We start from the raw sequence: 18,368 nt of genomic DNA on the forward strand, positions 1-18,368 counted from the left end.
GCCGTCTTTCCACCGCAGCGTCCACCATCTCTCCGGGAAAGAGAGTGGAGGCAACTCTTCATTGGTCCGTTACGGAGTCCATTTACCGACCTCACTGCCCGGCCCCCTTGGCTACTCGTGTAAGGACAGCGTCCCTACGACGGAGAACCAAGTTGGCCCACAGGTTTGCCGTCTGATGGGCGAGGTAGGAGATGGGCCCTACCTCCAGACTGGCACAGTCTCCTGAAGTCGGGGTCGTCTTCGAGGGCAGCGCCCCCGGAGTCGGCCGCGACCTTGGATACTGTGAGGGACCACAGATCCAACCAAGAGACTGCCTGGAAAGCCGCCATAGCGGTAGCTTCCAGACCCAGTGCCTCCTGCTGCGAGAACACAAGTTCTCCGACAGGAGCTGCTGCAGGGACACACCTGGAGTTAGCCTAGCTAGCTCCGGGTTAACCTGTTTGGGCGGTATTGGATCCACTGATGGCACGTAGAACTTCCGCTGTCGCTGCAGTGGAGGAGGAAGTAGCTTGGAAGACCGTCCTGACTTAAGTGAATCCTCTCGTCCTGAGACGAAATTCTCCACCTGGTCAAGGACTGAGTCTGCAAGCTCCGATCGCGGCAGTCCCACCGTCAATTGGTTCCCTTCCCTCTTCGGGCCCCAAAATGACTCGAGCCGGGACGTGGGCTCAGATGGTGGTAGCGGCGATCCTTCCCCCAGGTCGTTGTGCTGACGAATCAGCGCAATAACCTGGGCAAAGTTCCTCTGGATCTCGGGGGGAGTTACAGCGTCCTGAGGATAGGACTGTCCAGTCCCTCCAACAGGAGCAGCTCTCGAGACCCTCCTCCTTCAGAAGGAGAACAGCAACAGACCCCTGACGGTCGCCTCCAGCCACTTGTTGCGTACTACCTGGCTGGTCCTAAGACCATGCCTGGTGCGTGCTGGCATCGTGACGGATCGTGAGCGGCGCACCTCTCACGATCACTCCTAGCTACCTCGCTCTTCCCGGTGTAGCCCGAGGAAGTTGAAGGTAGAGGAGAGACAGAACCTGACGCTCCCCCCCCGCTCGCTGGCAGGACCAGCGTACGTGGGGGGGCTCTGCAGCCGATCACCAACCCCGCTGTGGGGATTGTTCTGCAGGCCTGGCCGTGCCGCTCATCCTGTGGCGAGCGGCTCGACTGAGCACGTCGACCCCCCGGTCCCGTGCGTCAGACGAGCTGCTGCTGGCCACCGTCTCCGTCCGGTCCCTGTGGGAGCGGCGGTCAGGTGATCTGCAGAGCTCGCTTTCGCGGTGAGACCGTGAGCGTCCTCACGGGCACGTCAAACCGCTGGTACCAGGCCGAAGCTGGTGCCGTTGGTCGAGGGGACCTCTTCCCAGCCTCAACCCAAGGCCGGTCAGAGACCGTCACGTCAACCCCGAAGTACCGGCTGGTCGCTACGAGAGCGGCCGCTGGCCTGGCGAGAGTCACCTGCGCGACTCTCGACAGTCTTCTGCTCCGTGCCTCGGTCATGACGGTGAGCGAGCTCAGGCGTCTTGACTTTGGCTGCAGGCGGTCGCGAGGAGACCGTACACTCGGAACTTCTCGCGGACGAGAAGTCGAGCCGGTACCTTGGCTTAGCAGCAGTGCTACCAAGACCAGGCGAGGATGTACCAGCAGTAGCCAGCACACCCTTGGTCCCCGTCTTCTTCTTCTTCTCAGAAGAGGAGACGGGCCCTGTTCCCGAGGGAACAGGAGGACCAGCAGAAGCACCCCCCGTCACACCGGAGTGAGACGGGTCCCTTCGAAGGTCCCGCAGGAGCCTTCTTGGGGGGGAGGGGGGGAGGAGGCAGCCTTCTTCTTCTTCGGCTTGGAAGCCTTAGAAGTCGAAGGGGGAGAGGCGGCAACAGACGACGAAGAAGACGATGAAGAACGACGACGACACCCTTCCTCTTCTTCTTCCTCTTCTTCGTCAGCTCTCTCAGGACGGACGTCAGGTTCTTCCATCCACGGAAAAGTTGGCCAATTGCCGAAGCAACACGCCCCGACTGATACCTGTCCGGAAGACCTGAAAGTCCCGGGCAGCACCTCCATGACGAGACGCGACGTGGGCAGGGGCAGGCACGGCAGGAGCGGCAGGAACATCAAACAGCAGGACCAGCACCATCAGGACCAGCACAGCAGGACCAGCACCGCAGGACCGCAGCACCAGCAGCAACATCAACATGAGCGTCACGCAACCGCGCGCGCCTCGTAGGAGCGTACGCGGAGCGGCTGGGCCAGCAACACTAGCTGCAGGTACGGCAGGTACGGCAGCATAGTCCGGCGTCACAGGCATCTCCAATTCAGCCAAATTCATCATCGGGACGGGCGGCAGGTCCAGGGGCGAACTTTTCGGACAGCGAAAGTCGGGGGTCGGCAGCACATAGAATCCAGGTGGAGGCGGCACGCCCCTCTTAGGTACGGCAGCAATCGGCTTTTGGATTGATGCAGTGGGAGTCACAGACGCAATGTGTTGCGTGTAAACCACATGAGGGGCGGGGCGTACGCTGGGGTGGACACTGGTATTCGTAGCGTTTGTGACTACACCCCATGAGTTACTACTGCCGACCCCGCCAGTCGTTGAATTAAGCCCTGGATACTGGGAGCGCCCTGCAAGTCCCAACGACGCCCACACCTGTCCAAGTCGTCACTCACAGAAGGCACACCTGAGGGAGGAACAGTCGGGTCAGTTAGAGGGGCACCCTCACGCCTGGGGGAGGACGAACCCCACCCAGAGCGGACGGAAGACCCCCGAATACAATTGGACATCCGGGTATGGGCGCCCTCCTCCACACTTGACGGATCGAGTGAGGAGAAGGACTCCGAAACCCCCCCCAAACCCCCCCCTGCAGGGGAAGGCGCAAACCGTGGGGGCTGAGCTGGAGGTAGGAAGGATGACGAGGTATCCGTCACCAAAGGAGTCGCTGGAGAGCTTTCCGACGACTCCTTGGTCGATCTACGCCTCTTCCTACCCTCGTTACAGCACCCACTGCGCCTCGGACCAATTCACACAAACAATTACATGGTTCGGTTCGGGAACACTCGCCCGCCCCCGACACCGATAACATAATTCATGTGGATCTATATCAGGATAAGAGCGGAATCCGCCGCATTTACGCCCCTCCAGCCCGGGACACACTCTACGGGCAACTGGTGGGCGCGGCGAAAGCTCTTCAAGATCCATAATTCAATTCACTTCACAATCAATGAAAATGAAAAAAGAGTACTTACAATTTCATTCAAAACCACAAACAAACCAGTCAGAAGAAATTGTAAACATCCAAAGCACACGACGAAATAGCGGGCAGAGCGATGACGAGCACGTCCTGTCACACCACGGCCGAAAGCAAAAGTGATTCGAAGCTTACGACCGTCCCAGCTGCCGCTAGTTACCTTCCTATTGTTAAAGGACCGAGGGTTTGTATTACGTATCGGAACAAAGGCTGTTTTTAGCATCATCCCCCGCGAATACGGGGGGACCACTGTATAGCTGAATTATGAAATACAGCTACATACATATCTGACAGGCAAGTTTCATGAACAAAACTTAGAGAATCGAAGCGGACAGCTCAAGCTTCTTATGTTATTGGACATAAGCGTTCATTTACGTAGTCTACAAGTCTATTTCTTGTACGAGTCTGCGAATGATGAATGAGAGCTCTTCCGAATCTTGTCAATAAGAGCTTATCCGCTTACGCAATATAAAGTTAATGAGATGTTTGTCAATGAGAACTAACCCATTTACGGGACAAAGAGATATTTTGTCAATGAGGGGATATCCACTTACTTGACAAAACGATAGTATATTGTCAATGGGGGAAAGTCACTCAAATTCAAATCAATTTAAGATAGCGTATGCCTAGCCACAAATCCAAGTAAATAAATCAAAAGACAATTAGGATATTTAGCGGCAATGAAATTTCCAAAATCCTAAGACGGAGGTACTGAAAACAGGTGTTTCCAGCACCGGCGACAGAAAAATTATGAATAGAAAATGGGAATGGTTCCTGATACCCGCCTCCCAGCGGTGGGAATGGGTACTAACCACCTGGCCGACCACTGTGTGTTTTTGAAGTTTTGAAGTTTTTGAAATTCTGTCGGACTTCAGAAAATACAGCTATATATATATCTGACAGGCAAGTTTCATGAACAAAATAAGGTGTTATAAGTAAAATTTCGAAAGCATCATGGAGGTAAGCTTGCACCGCACATGACTAGACTTTCATTAACTTCTGTTTAACTGGAAATTATGGCATTATTTTGCGACATGAAAGAAAACACTTACTTCGAGAGGAAAGTAGAGGTCTCAATGTGTTGTTTCCATGCTGGTTGGGTTATACTGGCATCTAATTCAGGATATGGGAAGTGCTAAAGTTATTTTTTGGGAAAGTGACCACGCAATGGTACAGTGTCTGCCTGTCCGCATAGTGGTGTTTTACCCTAGAAAAGATTATTTTCATGGAAAAAAAATTTCACTAGTAGGTAAATTGATGGAAATTAGGAGAGAGTGCATATCCACAGACCGCTGATTTTCTTGTTATGTGTGCTGTCAGTAAGATCATGGCGGAACAACGCTTTGCGCCTTATCCGCATATTTAAATATTCTTAGAAAGTTCATTTGTTTTGGCAAGAGGTATTGTTTCGCTGTGCGTGCTAGCCTCAGGGTTAAGATCAACTGGGTACTTAGATAGGAGCTGTAACTGCGTACCACATACATTCAAACTACCCGGGAATTAACATGCAAAGTTCCTTTTTAGGTGGTTAAGAGCATATAGGTAGTGTATCTTTTACTTTATGGAAGTTTTCACTAGAAATTACCATTGCATAGTCAAGCTGTCTCTCTACGCTACAAACTACCCAACTGATGAACAACACCATGCCCCTCTGATTCAGTAACTACCAGTTTACATATGTGCAACATGAGCACCGTTAGCCACTTGTGGAAGAATGTAACCACATAGCCTAAACAAAAGATACCTACTAGCTAAGTGCTGGTAAGAGTTCAGGTGTACGATTGTTGTGATGAAAGTGCCCCAGCGTCTATGGGTACAAGTGGTGTGCGGATTTAGCACAAGAAATGGGAAGTTTATTGACACAAGCGACTCCACAAACATCAACATGGCGTCAATCTTCTAAATATTTAGAGTTGTAAGTAAAAATTTCGAAAGCGTTTTGGTGAAGTTTGCACTGCGTTGGCCACCCTTTTCATTACCCTCTGTTTATGGCCTTAATTTCTAACTTTGGAGAAAATACTTACTTCGAAAGGAGAGTAGAGGTCTTTGGCTCCTTCTCTCACCAACAACAACTTGTGACTGATGACCATCTCCGGTGTCAGGACGCGTTAAAAGTACTTTTTCGGAGGGTGGCCAGTCTTGATAGTCGGTGAGTTGGGCCAAAACACCATAAAAATTTTCAAAAGACAAACAAAATCTTAAAGAAATTGCAGGCTAAGGTAGGAACATGGGTGGGGTCCACTAGGTATCTCTACAAGGGTATTTCTACAGATGCAGTCCGCACGGACTGCAAGGAACGTAACCGCGGATACGACATCCACTAAGGAATTTCGCCGTGTTTAGTACTGGCCCCTGGGGGGTTAGGCTAATTACAGTCGTCCGAATAAATAGCCTAGGGTAAAAAACCACATGGTACAGGGGTGGACCATGTACGATCAATGTGTTCAACCCCCAAAAAAGTACATTATACCTAACGCGTCCTGACATCGGAGATGGGCATCAGACACGACTTCTTGTTGGTGAGAAACGGAGCTAAAGACCTCTACTCCGGTGTCAGGACGCGTTATAGCCTAATGTACTTTTCTTGGGGTTGTACACATTGATCATACATGATCCACCCCTGTACCAAGCGGTTTTTTACCCTCTACAGAAGCAGTCCGCACGGACTGCAAGGAACGTAACCGCGGATACGACATCCACTAGGGATTGGGGAGTCCAACGTATTTCGCCGTGTTTAGTACTGGCCCCTGGGGGGTTAGGCTAATTACAGTCGTCTGAATAGCTAAATAGCCTAGGTATTACTTAAAATTCTTGTTCAGTCGGTAAAACTGCATAGAAAATCCACAACTGCCATAGTCTAGGCCGCCGCGGATAAGTACCCTGATACATAGGTAGTAGTACTAGGCTAGGTAACTTTCAAGTCCAAAATGCCTACCTACTATGTTTGGGTACCTACCTAGGCTATGTAGGATAGGTATGTACCTAGTACGGTAAGCCAAAGGCCTAAGCTAAACGAGCACACCAAATTTAGACAAGTCAAAAACTCTGTTGGGGTATAACTTACATCTGCTTTATTAATTAAGGACTCTAACTCGTCCATGATGTAGTAGGGAGATCCTACAATGTTTCACAGATGACAGATCACTGACAGAGCCCGGTTTGTTTACTATTTTGCTGTTGGTCTTATTTCATATGTACGTTCTCTATTGTAAATATTTGCACTAACTCTAATTTTTTTTATCGAAATAAAATTACATATAAAGTGTATATTTTAATTTCATAATTTATCAAAATAATTTAAATATCATTTTAGCTTTTCAATATATATATATATATATATATATATATATATATATAGTATATATATATATATATATACAACAGCAACAAAATAACTGAAAAGAACAAACTTCAAGACATTCGGATCTTCGATAAACAAAACTCAGTAACATTTTAAAATTCATAAAAATATATATCAAAATTTTTCATGATATAAATATGTGGTATTTCATACCATTAAAATACTGCATTGCAATATCCTAGAATCTCTGGAATTTACGAAATTTCAGAATGTGGAAGGATAGTAATATGGATTTACAAAAATTGCCTTTTTAAATGGTCCGTTCAGCATACGAATTTTAATAACATACCGCATCTTTCACTGAGTAACAGAAACTATTATCTAATTGCAAATTGGGTTATACTGATTTTTAATGCGAACCGAATCTCTTGTAAAAGAAAGAAAGAAGAAAAACAATGGACATTTACATTGTTGCCAATAAAGTCTTATCTCAAACCTTAAACAAGCAGTATTCTTCTTCTTGAATGTGAAATAATCCTTTGGTACTAAATGAAATAATTTTTCTTTTGATCATCAAAATATTTCTCCATATTTACGGAACATAATTGGCAAAGCAGTAAATAGTACTTCAATTTTGAAGGAATTTAAAAAATCAAACTTCTAGAAAAATTATTTTTAGTTAAAATGAGCAAGAATGGAAAAATTAAAGTAATAATACGAGAAGAGCTAAAGTGTAATTTAGTATATGATGATGATAGGCTTATCCACATCAGAGTCTGTATGAATACTTTAGATGAAAATAATATTGCAGGAATGAACTTTAGTGAACTTTGCCTTTTGTAAAGAAGTAAAATGCATACTGTATATATATTCACAAAGATTGATTGTTTAATATAAGATATATATCTATATATATATATATATATATATATATATTATATAGTATGTTTATATATATATATATATATATATATATATAGAAATATATATATATATATATATATAGATATATATATATATCATATACATATATATATATATATATATATATATATATATATATCTATATAATATCTTATTTCTCTACCTCGGAAAGAATAAAGAAGGAACAAAATTATTATATATATATATATATATATATAATATATATATATATATATATATATATATAAAGGTAAGGCCACGAAGAAAAGTGAAACGGTGAGTGCTGCAAGATCTTTCGACTCACGGCCTTTACTTAGCTGAGTCAAAAGATCTTGCAGCACTCACTGTTTCACTTTCCTTCGTGACTTTTACCTTTATATATATATTCATCACGTTCCAAATTTTCATGATTCAGTTATACATACAGACACCTATATATATATATATATATATATATATATATACAAGGGCAAATGCCACTAAGGAAAGTGAAACAGGGCTGTTTTACTGTCATACTTTATATTTGCCCTTATATAATTCTTCCACGATTCATTTTATTGTGATTCGGTTATATATATTATATATATATATATATATATATATATAGTACATGTGTGTGTATGTGCATATACATACATAGACAAATGTCTGTCACCTTTGTACCAAACCCAAAAGGAATAGGTTCGAGTCCTGGCTGGAGCAGATGCACTTTTCATTATCTTTGGGGAATAGCATACGCTAAGTGAGGCAGTGAGAGCCATTGCAAATGTAAGGGCAAGTGAACGTATAGGAAAGCTTAGGTACGTATGAAGGTATCCCTAACAATAGCTGGAATTTGGTTGCTGGAGCTTATTACGAACTTGTTACTGGCGAGCATCTCCTTTTCAGCTTAATCTCATGTTCCCTTAAGTTGTGCCTCCTTGGTGGTTCCCTCTGAAGGTGATGGAAGAAGAGTTCTAAAGCCTCCAAAAGTTCTTGGAGGTTCCACCAGTGGCTGAAACCTTTTAGAACATCAATATAAAACTGAACTAGTGTACTGGTGAACCAAACCAGAGCCATTTCATAACTGCTGACTACTAAAGATGATCTTTCTGATTTCTTCTCGTTGACTTAATGGGTCATGATATATTTCTCGAAGGATTTCATTTTCACGAGAGACTGTAGAACATCCCTCAAAACTAGTGGAGATCATCCCAATATACCAAACAGACATTACGTCAGAGTATCGCCATTTGATTTCTCAAGGACTGGCTTCAATTGTCCTAACTGATCCACAGTTAGAGGGGGCATGTGTTATCAAAATTTTCTCTGTATCATTGTATGGCAATCCACTTACCGATGTATAATAAATTCTTTTCAGATTAAACACAGTTCTACTAAAAACATAGGTAAATGCACTTACATTTTTGCTTATATATTTTGCATCACTTTAAACTTTCATCCCATGTGTAGTGTTACTTTAACTTAGACGTAAAGAAATTGCAAGGTAGTCTACCTATAGTTTAAAAACTAAATTAATTTATCGATATTCAGATACAAACTTAAATTTCTAAGTGTGCTGTTAATTTCAAATAAACTACAAAAAATGGCGTCAACATTTTTTCAAAACGTTTTAAAATGACCTTTTATCTCTCACGTAACTTGTATTAACTGCCAACGCGTAATGTAAAATTAACAGTGACACCACTTCTAGCCGCTTCAGCAACAGGTGCACTTTGAAAGACGAAGTTACCACGGGGTGGTTGGAAAGGTCAGACCTTCATATAAACATAATGCCAGAAATTTCCGAATTGCACTCTCCAGAATGACACTGTCATACTCGATCCACCACCATAACGACAGGATTACCTAATTACCTAGGGCAAATTTTTAACTATAATAATGTGGTTGCTCTGAAGAGAGGATTATTCTTTGTTGCTGAGTCAGATTTAAAAGTCCTCCAGCACGATGGCGAACTTTGTATTTGACATTACACGCCAGTATACATTCTTAGAGAAACTCCCAATGACGTAATGCCTAATAAAAGCATTTCATTTCTTATAAGAGCTCTCACCTGATTTATTTGTTTTTTTTTTTTACATCTTGTGATGATGAAGAAGAAGAAGATGCTATACCACCAATAAGGGCACACAAATTAAGACACTACAACTATCACACAGGTCGAATTGCTGAACGTTGTAAAGAGGCATGATTTTTATTTTGTTTACCAATCAATCATTATTTATTCTAGTAACATACTCCACAATCTCTTTATAGTCAATAAGGCCATCAATCAGAATTTTAGGCTTATATGATAATAGCCAGCTTTTCGTTGAGATATGAATTATCTTTGATGATAATATAAGATTTCATAAATTAGTAGTAGACTAAAATGAAAGCAGATAAAATTTCAGGATTAGCAACTCATTCTTAAATAGATAAGAAAAAATGAAATGGAGCTGAATGAAGATTATACAGACATCAACGATGAATATTAATAGTAATTAAAACTCATCGCCAAAGTGTTCGTGTGTATGTTTTTATGCCTAGTTCTTATCATGTTATTTTTCTATCTACTGACACTAAGGACAACAGATTGTCATGCCAATATCCAGGTATATATGTAATCTAAATAAAATATTATATTTGAATAATTACAAGCATTATATGATTATATTTCAATGTATGGTAGTCACAATGCTTACCATCAAAGGCTTTTTTCCATTCCCACCGATATAATTTGTAACTCGTACATCGAATACCATGAAGATTTGTACATTTGAGCATAATTTTTTGTGTGCGTATCAATTTGTTTCCAGACTTATTCACCTTTACTTAGTATTTTAAGAGTACCCTGTTATCCTAGTTTTGAAGCCGCTTTGAAAATTCAATATTTTCTATGAATATTCCATCGTCCAGCAGAAGTGTATAGTTTAGGTTTTGCGTATTTTCATCATGTACTTAAAATACTGGACTTTTTCGCATTGTTTGGAGTAGATATTCCCACAGTAATAATAATAATAATAATAATAATAATAATAATAATAATAATAATAATAATAATAATAATAATAATAATAATAATAATAATAATAATAATTAACTCTACGAATAACTGGCAGCATTATTTGTCGGCACTCGGCAAAGGTTTCGCTCTCGTCCTATTCTGGCAACTGTTGATCTTCGCCATTTCCTCTTCAAGCGTGCGCCGTCCCGAGACAGCGCGTGGTGAGTTTTGTCTGTGTAATTTTACTAATATTATTAACTACGACCCTTATTACGTTCAGTTTCAACTACCTTTTGGTGTAGTAGGTGTTTGTTTTAGTTTATTTGGTATTTTTTAAACGAAATTGGTGCATTAAACCTTAAAACTAATATATTACTAGAAGCATTGATGCAACGTGTATTTGATACAGAGTGATTGATGGGGTACACATGCTTATTATTTCATTGACGTCTGGAGCATATCTACACAAATCATTTATAATGAAGCTTGTGAATTATGGTTCTGCCGATTGTTAGTAGTAATAAGTTTCTGTTGAATGTGACGATTTCCATATGGATATCGTGATAGGGTAGGGACATTGCTAGGTAGACCCGATACCCAAACGCGACCCCGGTTGGAAACTAGGCTATGACTGGGTTGGGTCCGGGCTGCTAATAGGGACGCAACGTAAATAAGTGGGCAAGTTAAAAGTGAATTTTCAGTTTCTAATTAGGGTAAAAAACCGCATGGTACAGGGGTGGACCATGTACGATCAATGTGTACAACCCCAAGAAAAGTACATTATAACTCGTCCTGACACCGGAGTAGAGGTCTTTAGCTTTGTTTCTCACCAACAAGAAGTCGCGTCTGATGCCCATCTCCGATGTTAGGACGCGTTATAATGTACTTTTTTTGGGGTTGTACACATTGATCGTACATGGTCCACCCCTGTACCATGCGGTTTTTTTTTACCCTATGTTCTCAGGATCCGGTAGATTTAGGGTATACCTATCAGCGGCGGCCCAGACTATGGCATTTGCGGTTTTTCTATGCAGTATTACTTACTGAACATGAATTTTAAGTAGGGTAAATAACCGTAGGGTCCAGAGTGGACCATGTTCGATCAGCGTGTACAATCCCAAAAAAAGTACATTATAACGCGTCCTGACATCGGAGATGGGCATCAGTCGCGACTTCTTGTTGGTGAGAAACGGAGCTAAAGACCCCTACTCTCCATTCGAAGTAAGTATTTTCTCCAAAGTTAGAAATTAAGGCCAAATTTTAAGATTTAACAGAGGGTACTGAAAACGGTGTCAAACGTAGTGCAAATCTCACCAAAACGTGTCCAACATTTTTACTTACAACTCGAGGTATTTAGAAGATTGACGCCATCTCGATGTTTACGGAGTCGCTTGTGTCAATATACTAACCATTTCCTGTGATAAATCCGCACACCACTTGTACCCACAGACGCTGGGGCACTTTCATCACAACAATCGGAAAACTTTTCCTCACCGAGTAAAAAACTGTTTTGTAGAAGAAGACGATGAAGAGTGCACTTCGATAATTTTTTAAATAAATAGTAAAACATCAATATTTTACATATTTATGATTAATTTGAAAATATTCGTTATTGAAAAAGTAATTCGATTCTCGCTCAAATTTAAGTAATTATTTTTTGGAATTAGAACGTTCTTTTAAGTCCTGTATTATGACAACATGACATCTTGACTTTCGTACTTATTGTAAATAATTGCTTTACTCAACTTTCTTGCAGAACAGTTTACCAGTTATTCATGCAGATTATCAGCTCTTCATGTAATTGGTATAATTGTAATGTGCATATATATCTTTTTTTATTTACTTTTTGGATATATGAGAAGTTTTTACTGCCGGATTATCGCCGTAGTGTGACTCAATTGTTTTTCGGTCCCTGGGCCTCTTGTCTGTTTTCTCACCATAAGAAATTATGGGGCCGAATTTGCAATGACCAGAAAGTCGTTAAAAGAGGAAAGTTAGCATTGAGGGGCATATGTTTTGATTGAGAAAAATACAAATTTTTTCAATAGCCACTTGTAAATACTTGATTACAAAAAACTTGATTGACAACAAAGCAGCATACCCACTATGTGTTTCAGAGACAGTGCAAGCACGTTTTTGGGCAATACCTATTTCTCTAACGAACACTCGTATATTCACTTCTCCGTAGTCGTTCCTCTATGCACTTATCCGTAGTCGTTCCTCTATGGTTTTCGGAAGGCAGATGTATGAAAACGTTAGAAACATTTGATTGTATCTACATTAGAAATATCTGTAATTTTTCGGGGTAATTTGGTTGCAAAATAGGGATAATATACATGAATTAAATTAAAATTTTTAAATAACAAAGTAAATTTAAACTAAATGAGTAAAGTAAACAATTTAGGGAATAAAACTTTGCAGTTTCGTTGTCTGCTGTTCGTAACTGTGTTTGTGGCGTGCGCGCTTAGGAACCAGCAACAGCAACGAGTTTAAAGTGCAATGTGGAGTGAACTGAGACCAAAATGTGAATAATAACAATCAAATAAGCACTGTGGAGTTTCAGTTGTGATGGCAGTAAGGATAAAAACCACAGATTACAAGGTAAGAATGAATTCAGTTCAAACCATGACCCCGAGAATAAAAAGTCATACTTTCAGTAATATAGGCAACAAAATGTTGTTTTATTGTGCTGATTACAACTGCAAACTTGAGTAAGATCAATAAACGTTACATACATACGTTAACATTGTTCAAATGATTGCTGGGAAAGATGATTTTCGTCTCTGTTCAAAACCGGTACATCCCACGGTAGCTGCCATATTGGATTTCAAAACTGCCTTGGAAAAATATTTTACGAAGAGCGCCACATGCTTATAGTTCGTATGGGGCTTTCATATATCACATTATGTTAACGAAACTTCAATCTTTTGAATGATATGCTTGGAGTTGTAATTGTATTCTTGTTTCACCATTTAAATATCGAGTGAATAAGACCTGTACACCGTGATAAGGGTTAGTAGTCGCTGGTGTTTTACCCTAATATTTATTCGGACGACTGTAATTAACCTCCAGGGGCCAGTACTAAACACGGCAAAATACATTGGACGCCCCAATCCCTGGTAGATGTCGTATCCGCGGTTATGTTTCTTGCAGGATAATTCTTAAGAATAGTTCTGCACGAACTGCAAGGAACGTAACTGCGGATACGACATCCGCTTGGGATTGCGGCGTCTAATGTATATTTCTCCGTTTTTAATACTGGCCTCAGGGGGCTAATTACTTTAATTACTTTAAATTCTTGTTCAGTAAGTAAAATAACCTAGGAAAACATCAATTGCCATAGTCTAGGCCACCGCAGATTGTTTCTGTAGAAATACTCAGGATCCTATTGAATCCTAGGCTACTTGTAACGGGGAGGGGGCGGCGCCTCATTAACTTCGATTAGCCTGTTGAAACTTTTGGGAAATTAGAATAAACAACCGAGTGGACTGGCCAACTCACTGACTACTGGGGGTTTGGCCACTCTCCGAAAAAGTACTTTAACACGTCCTGACGCCAGAGATGGTCATCTGTCATGTTGGTAAGAGGAGCTCAAGACCTCTACTCTCCTTTTGAAGTAAGTATTTTCTCCAAAGTTAGAAATTAGGGCCATGTTTTAAGATTTAAACAGTGGGTAATGAAAAGTGTGGCCAACGCATTGCACATTAGGGTATAAAATTAGGATGATCCACCATCATCGGGCTGGACGGGTCTTATTCACTCTATATTTAATTGGTGAAACAAGAACACAATTACAAATCTAAGCATAATATTCAAAAGATTGAAGTTCGTCAACATAATGTGATATGAGAGAGCCCCATCTGAACTAAAATAAGCATGTGACGCTCTTCGTAAAATATGTTTTCAAGGCAGTTTTGAAATCCAATATGGCGGCTATCGTGTGGATGGAAGGGTCTGTTCACGGACTATCCACCATATTTCCCAGCCTTTCCAGCACTCATTTGAACAATGTTAGTGTATATATGTAGTATATATGTAACGTTTATTGATCTTACTCAAGATTGCAGTTGTAATCAGCACAATAAATCAACATTTTGTTGCCTATATTAGTGAAAATATGAAACTTTTTATTCCCTGGGTCATGGTTTGAACTGAATTCATTATTACCTTGTAATCTGTGGTTTTTATCCTTCACTCCACATTGCACTTTAACCAAGTTCTGTTGCTGGTTCCTAAGCGCGCGCGCCACAAACACAGTTACAAACAGCAGACAACGAGACTGCAAAGTTTCATTCCGTAAATTGTTTACTTTACTTGTTATTTAGTTCGTCTTTACTTTGTTATTTAAAAATGTTAATTGTTCCGATACGTAATACAAACCATCGGTCCTTTAACAATAGGAAGTAGCTAGCGGCAGCTGGAACGGTCGTAAGCTTCGAACAAGGGGAGAACGGTAGTTAACTGCTTGTCCGACAGCGCGACTGGGAGGTAAACAAATCACTTTTGCTTTCGGCCGCGGGTGTGAAGGACGTGTTCGTCATCGCTCTCTGCCCGCTTCATCGTCGTATGCTTTGTTTATATTGTGTTTTCTACTAATGGTTTGTTTGACTTGAAAATGAAACTGTAAGTACACTGTTTTCATTTTCATTACTTAATTATGAACCAACATGGAGCTATCGCCGTAGATGCGGCGATTTCCTCTCTGTTCATGAATTAAACCCTTGAATTATGTCTCGGTGCCGAGGGCGGGCGCTCTCGCGCCGAGTCATGTATTTTGGGCGAAAGTGTGTAATTGAAAAATGTAAGTACTCTTTTCATTATATTTTTGCCCTGTGCGTTCGTTACCGAGAGTGTGATTGCGCTCAGCACGAGCTTTTTATTTTGTATATAGAATGCAATGAAGTGGATTCGCAATTGCAATATTCTTTTCATTTTCATTTATTTATTTGCATGAAATTTAATTTGGATCAATTTTCGTTCTTACCCGGGAATTGATCCTTACGATTATTTTATGTGAAAGTGAAATCGCAAGTGCAGTATTCTGTTTCATTTTCATATATATTTTATGATAGCATCATATTATTTGGATCAAGTTTCCGTTCTTACCCGGGAATTGATCTTTTCCCCTTTAAGTTCTATGAAGTGAATCGCAAGGGCAGTATTCTGTTTCATTTTCATATTACTTTTCACTGCTGTGTGGGGGTAGGGGAAGCGAAGGTCTGCCAGGAAGTCGTCTGAAAGCTCTCCCGCGACTCCTTTGGTATCCGATTCTTCGTCTTCCTTCCTGCCCCCCGCTCAGCTTCTTCGTTGTATTTGTATTTGGGGTCTTCCTTGCGTTCGGGGTGGGGCATGTCTTCCCCCCGTGCGTGAGGGAACCCCTCTTACTAATCTATCTATGTTACCGCAGGTGCTACATCCGTGGGAGACGACCTTTGGACAGGTATTGGACCACCGCGGCGGCAGGGCGTGCCTAGCATCCACGGGCTGCTGCAGCGTCTAGCGAGGTCTGGGGCGGTCTCCACTACTACCACGGCCGCTTATGCTGCTCCCCCCCCTCTGGTCTACACTCCCCATGCTGTGTCGGTGACGCCGTCTGCCGCTACTAGGGCCGCCGCCGTACCGAGGGGGAGTTGCCGCCGCCGCCTGTTTTTCTTCGTGTTTGCCTGCCCCAGACTTCCGCTGTTCCAGCAGCTCGCCCCTGGACCGGCCGCCAGTACCAGGTTCCGCTGGCTGCCGATGATTCTACGAGGCAATCGCTGGGCCTGCCGTACCTGCCGCTGATGTGATTCCCGCTGTTGGCTTGGCTGTCCCTTCTGGGTCTACCGCTGCCGCTGTTCCTGCCGCTCCTGAGCTGGTTGCTGTTCCTGTCGCTCCTGGTTCCTGAGCCTGTCCATGATGGTCCTGCCCACGGTGTGTCTTCCCCAGTCCCAGGTCCTTCCGGACAGGTGCAGTCGGGCCGTGTTGCTTCGGCAATAGCCCCGGCTCCGGCCTGGATGGAGGACCTGACGACTGTCCTGCGTGAGCTGACGAGGAGAGGAGAAGAGGAAGCTGTCATCTTCGTCTTCATCGTCTGCTGCTGCCTCTTCCCCTTCGACTTCCAAGGCCCATAAGCCGAAGAAGAAGAAGGCTGCCTTCCCCCCTAAGAAGTCTCCTTCGGGAACTTCTAAGGGCCCGTCCCACCCCGGTGGGACGGGGGGTCCTTCTGCTGGTCCTCCTGCTCCTTCGGGAGCGGGGCCCGTCTCCCCTTCCGTAAGGAAGAGATAGACGGGGACCAGAGGAGTATCGGTTAGCTCTGGTACTTCCTCGCCTGGTGCTAGCGGCGATGCCGCTACGTCAGGTTCCGGCTCGGTCTCTCGTTCGCGAGAGATCCCGAGTGTACGTTCTCCCTCGGAGACCGTGCAGCCAAGTTTCGGCGCCAGAGTTCGCTGGCGGCGCCAAGACGCGGCACGGAGCAGAAGGCTGGTGAGAGACGCTCAGGTGACTCTTGCCAGGCCAGCGGCCGCTCTTGCAGCGACCAGCTGGTAACCGGGTTTTCCCCCACCCCCCTAAGAAGGCTCCTTCGGGATCTTCTAAGGGCCCGTCTCGCTCCGGCGATTTGGGGAGCTCTTCTGCTGGTCCTCCTGCTCCCTCGGGAACAGGGCCCGTCTTTTCTTCTACCAAGGAGAAGAAGACGGGGACCAGAGGAGTACTAGCTTCGGCTGGCACTTCCTCGCCTGGTTCTAGCGGTTCTGCCGCTAAACCAGGATCCGCCTCGGCTTCTCGTTAGCGAGAAGTACCGAGTGGACGGGAGACCGTCCAGCCAAAGTCTTGACACCCGAGCTCGCTCGCCATCAAGACCGAAGCGCGGAGCAGAAGACTGGCAAGTGTCGTGCAGACGACTCTCGCCAGGCCAGTGGACGCTCTCGCAGCGACCAGCTGGCTGCTCGGGTTGACGTGACGGTCGCTGACCAGCCACGGGTTGAGGCGAGGAAGGGGTCCCGCGGCTGGTACCAGCGGCTCGACGCGCCGAGAGGACGCTCCGCCGTCTCACCGCGACAGCGAGCCTAGCAGGTCACCTGACGCCGCTCCCATCGGACCGGGGGCGGAGACGGTAACCAGCAACAGCGCGCTGACGCTAGAGATCAGCGTCGACGTTCTTAGCCGAGCCTCTCGCCCCAGGCGAGCGGCAAGGCTAGGCCTGCTGCTCGATCGCCACCGCGGATTGACGATCAGCAGCAGCCCTCCAAGCACGCTGGTCCTGCCAGCGAGCTAGGGGGAAGCGTCAGGTCTGCCTCTCCTGTACCTTCAACCTCCTCGGGCTACACCGGGAGGAGCGAGGTACCTATGAATGATCGCGAGAGGTGCGCCGCTCGCGATCCCGCTATGACGCTGTATGGACCAGGCACGGTTCTAGGACCGACCAGGACATACGCGCAAGTAGCTGGAGGCGACCGTCAGGGGTCTGCCGCTGTTCCTCCTTCTGAAGGAGGAGTATCTCGGGATCGGTTCTTGGAGGGACTGGACGGTCCTACTCCGCAAGACGCGGTTATTCCCGAGATACAGAGGAATTTGCAGAAGTCATTAAGCTGATTCGTCAGCATAATGACCTTGCGGAAGGATTGCCGCTCCCACCAGCAAGAGCCCACGTCTCTGCTCGAGTCGTTTTCGGGCCCGAGAGGGAACCCAAACCGACGGTGGGTCTGCCGCGATCGTAGCTTGCCGATTCTGCCTCGAACCAGAGTCTCTCGTCTCCGGACAAGAAGGCTCTCTCAGTTCTGGCCGGTCGATCAAGCTACTTCCACTCCTCTACTGCGACAGCGGCGTTTCTACGTGTCTTCGGACACCGTATTTAAATACTCGTTCGGTTCCTCCTGAGAGGTTTCGACCTCGACGAGGACTGGAATGAGTCGGAGGACGGTATCGGCTCTCTCCTGTCAGGTGTCGA

At 44.4% G+C, this 18,368-nt stretch overlaps 2 protein-coding genes across 2 annotated transcripts in view; one reads left to right on the plus strand and one right to left on the minus strand.

The window, feature by feature from the left end:
- Positions 1-6,455, minus strand: part of LOC135196230 (transcription factor SPT20 homolog) — a gene marked incomplete in the record, with an annotated part of 603,094 nt that extends 596,639 nt beyond the window's left edge. The window contains 1 exon segment of the mRNA XM_064222878.1: positions 6,298-6,455. Coding sequence (XP_064078948.1) covers positions 6,298-6,333 — 36 coding nt within the window.
- Positions 6,456-10,535: 4,080 nt separating this feature from the next.
- LOC135196232 (ribosome biogenesis protein NSA2 homolog) overlaps positions 10,536-18,368 on the plus strand; it is a 26,941-nt gene continuing 19,108 nt past the window's right edge. Inside the window, exon 1 of the mRNA XM_064222879.1 lies at positions 10,536-10,665. The gene's annotated coding sequence lies outside the window, so the exon portion shown is untranslated. The remainder of the gene's footprint in view (positions 10,666-18,368) is intronic.

This window comes from Macrobrachium nipponense, chromosome 17 (assembly GCF_015104395.2).
Source record: "Macrobrachium nipponense isolate FS-2020 chromosome 17, ASM1510439v2, whole genome shotgun sequence".
In the NCBI taxonomy this organism is placed as follows: domain Eukaryota; kingdom Metazoa; phylum Arthropoda; class Malacostraca; order Decapoda; family Palaemonidae; genus Macrobrachium; species Macrobrachium nipponense.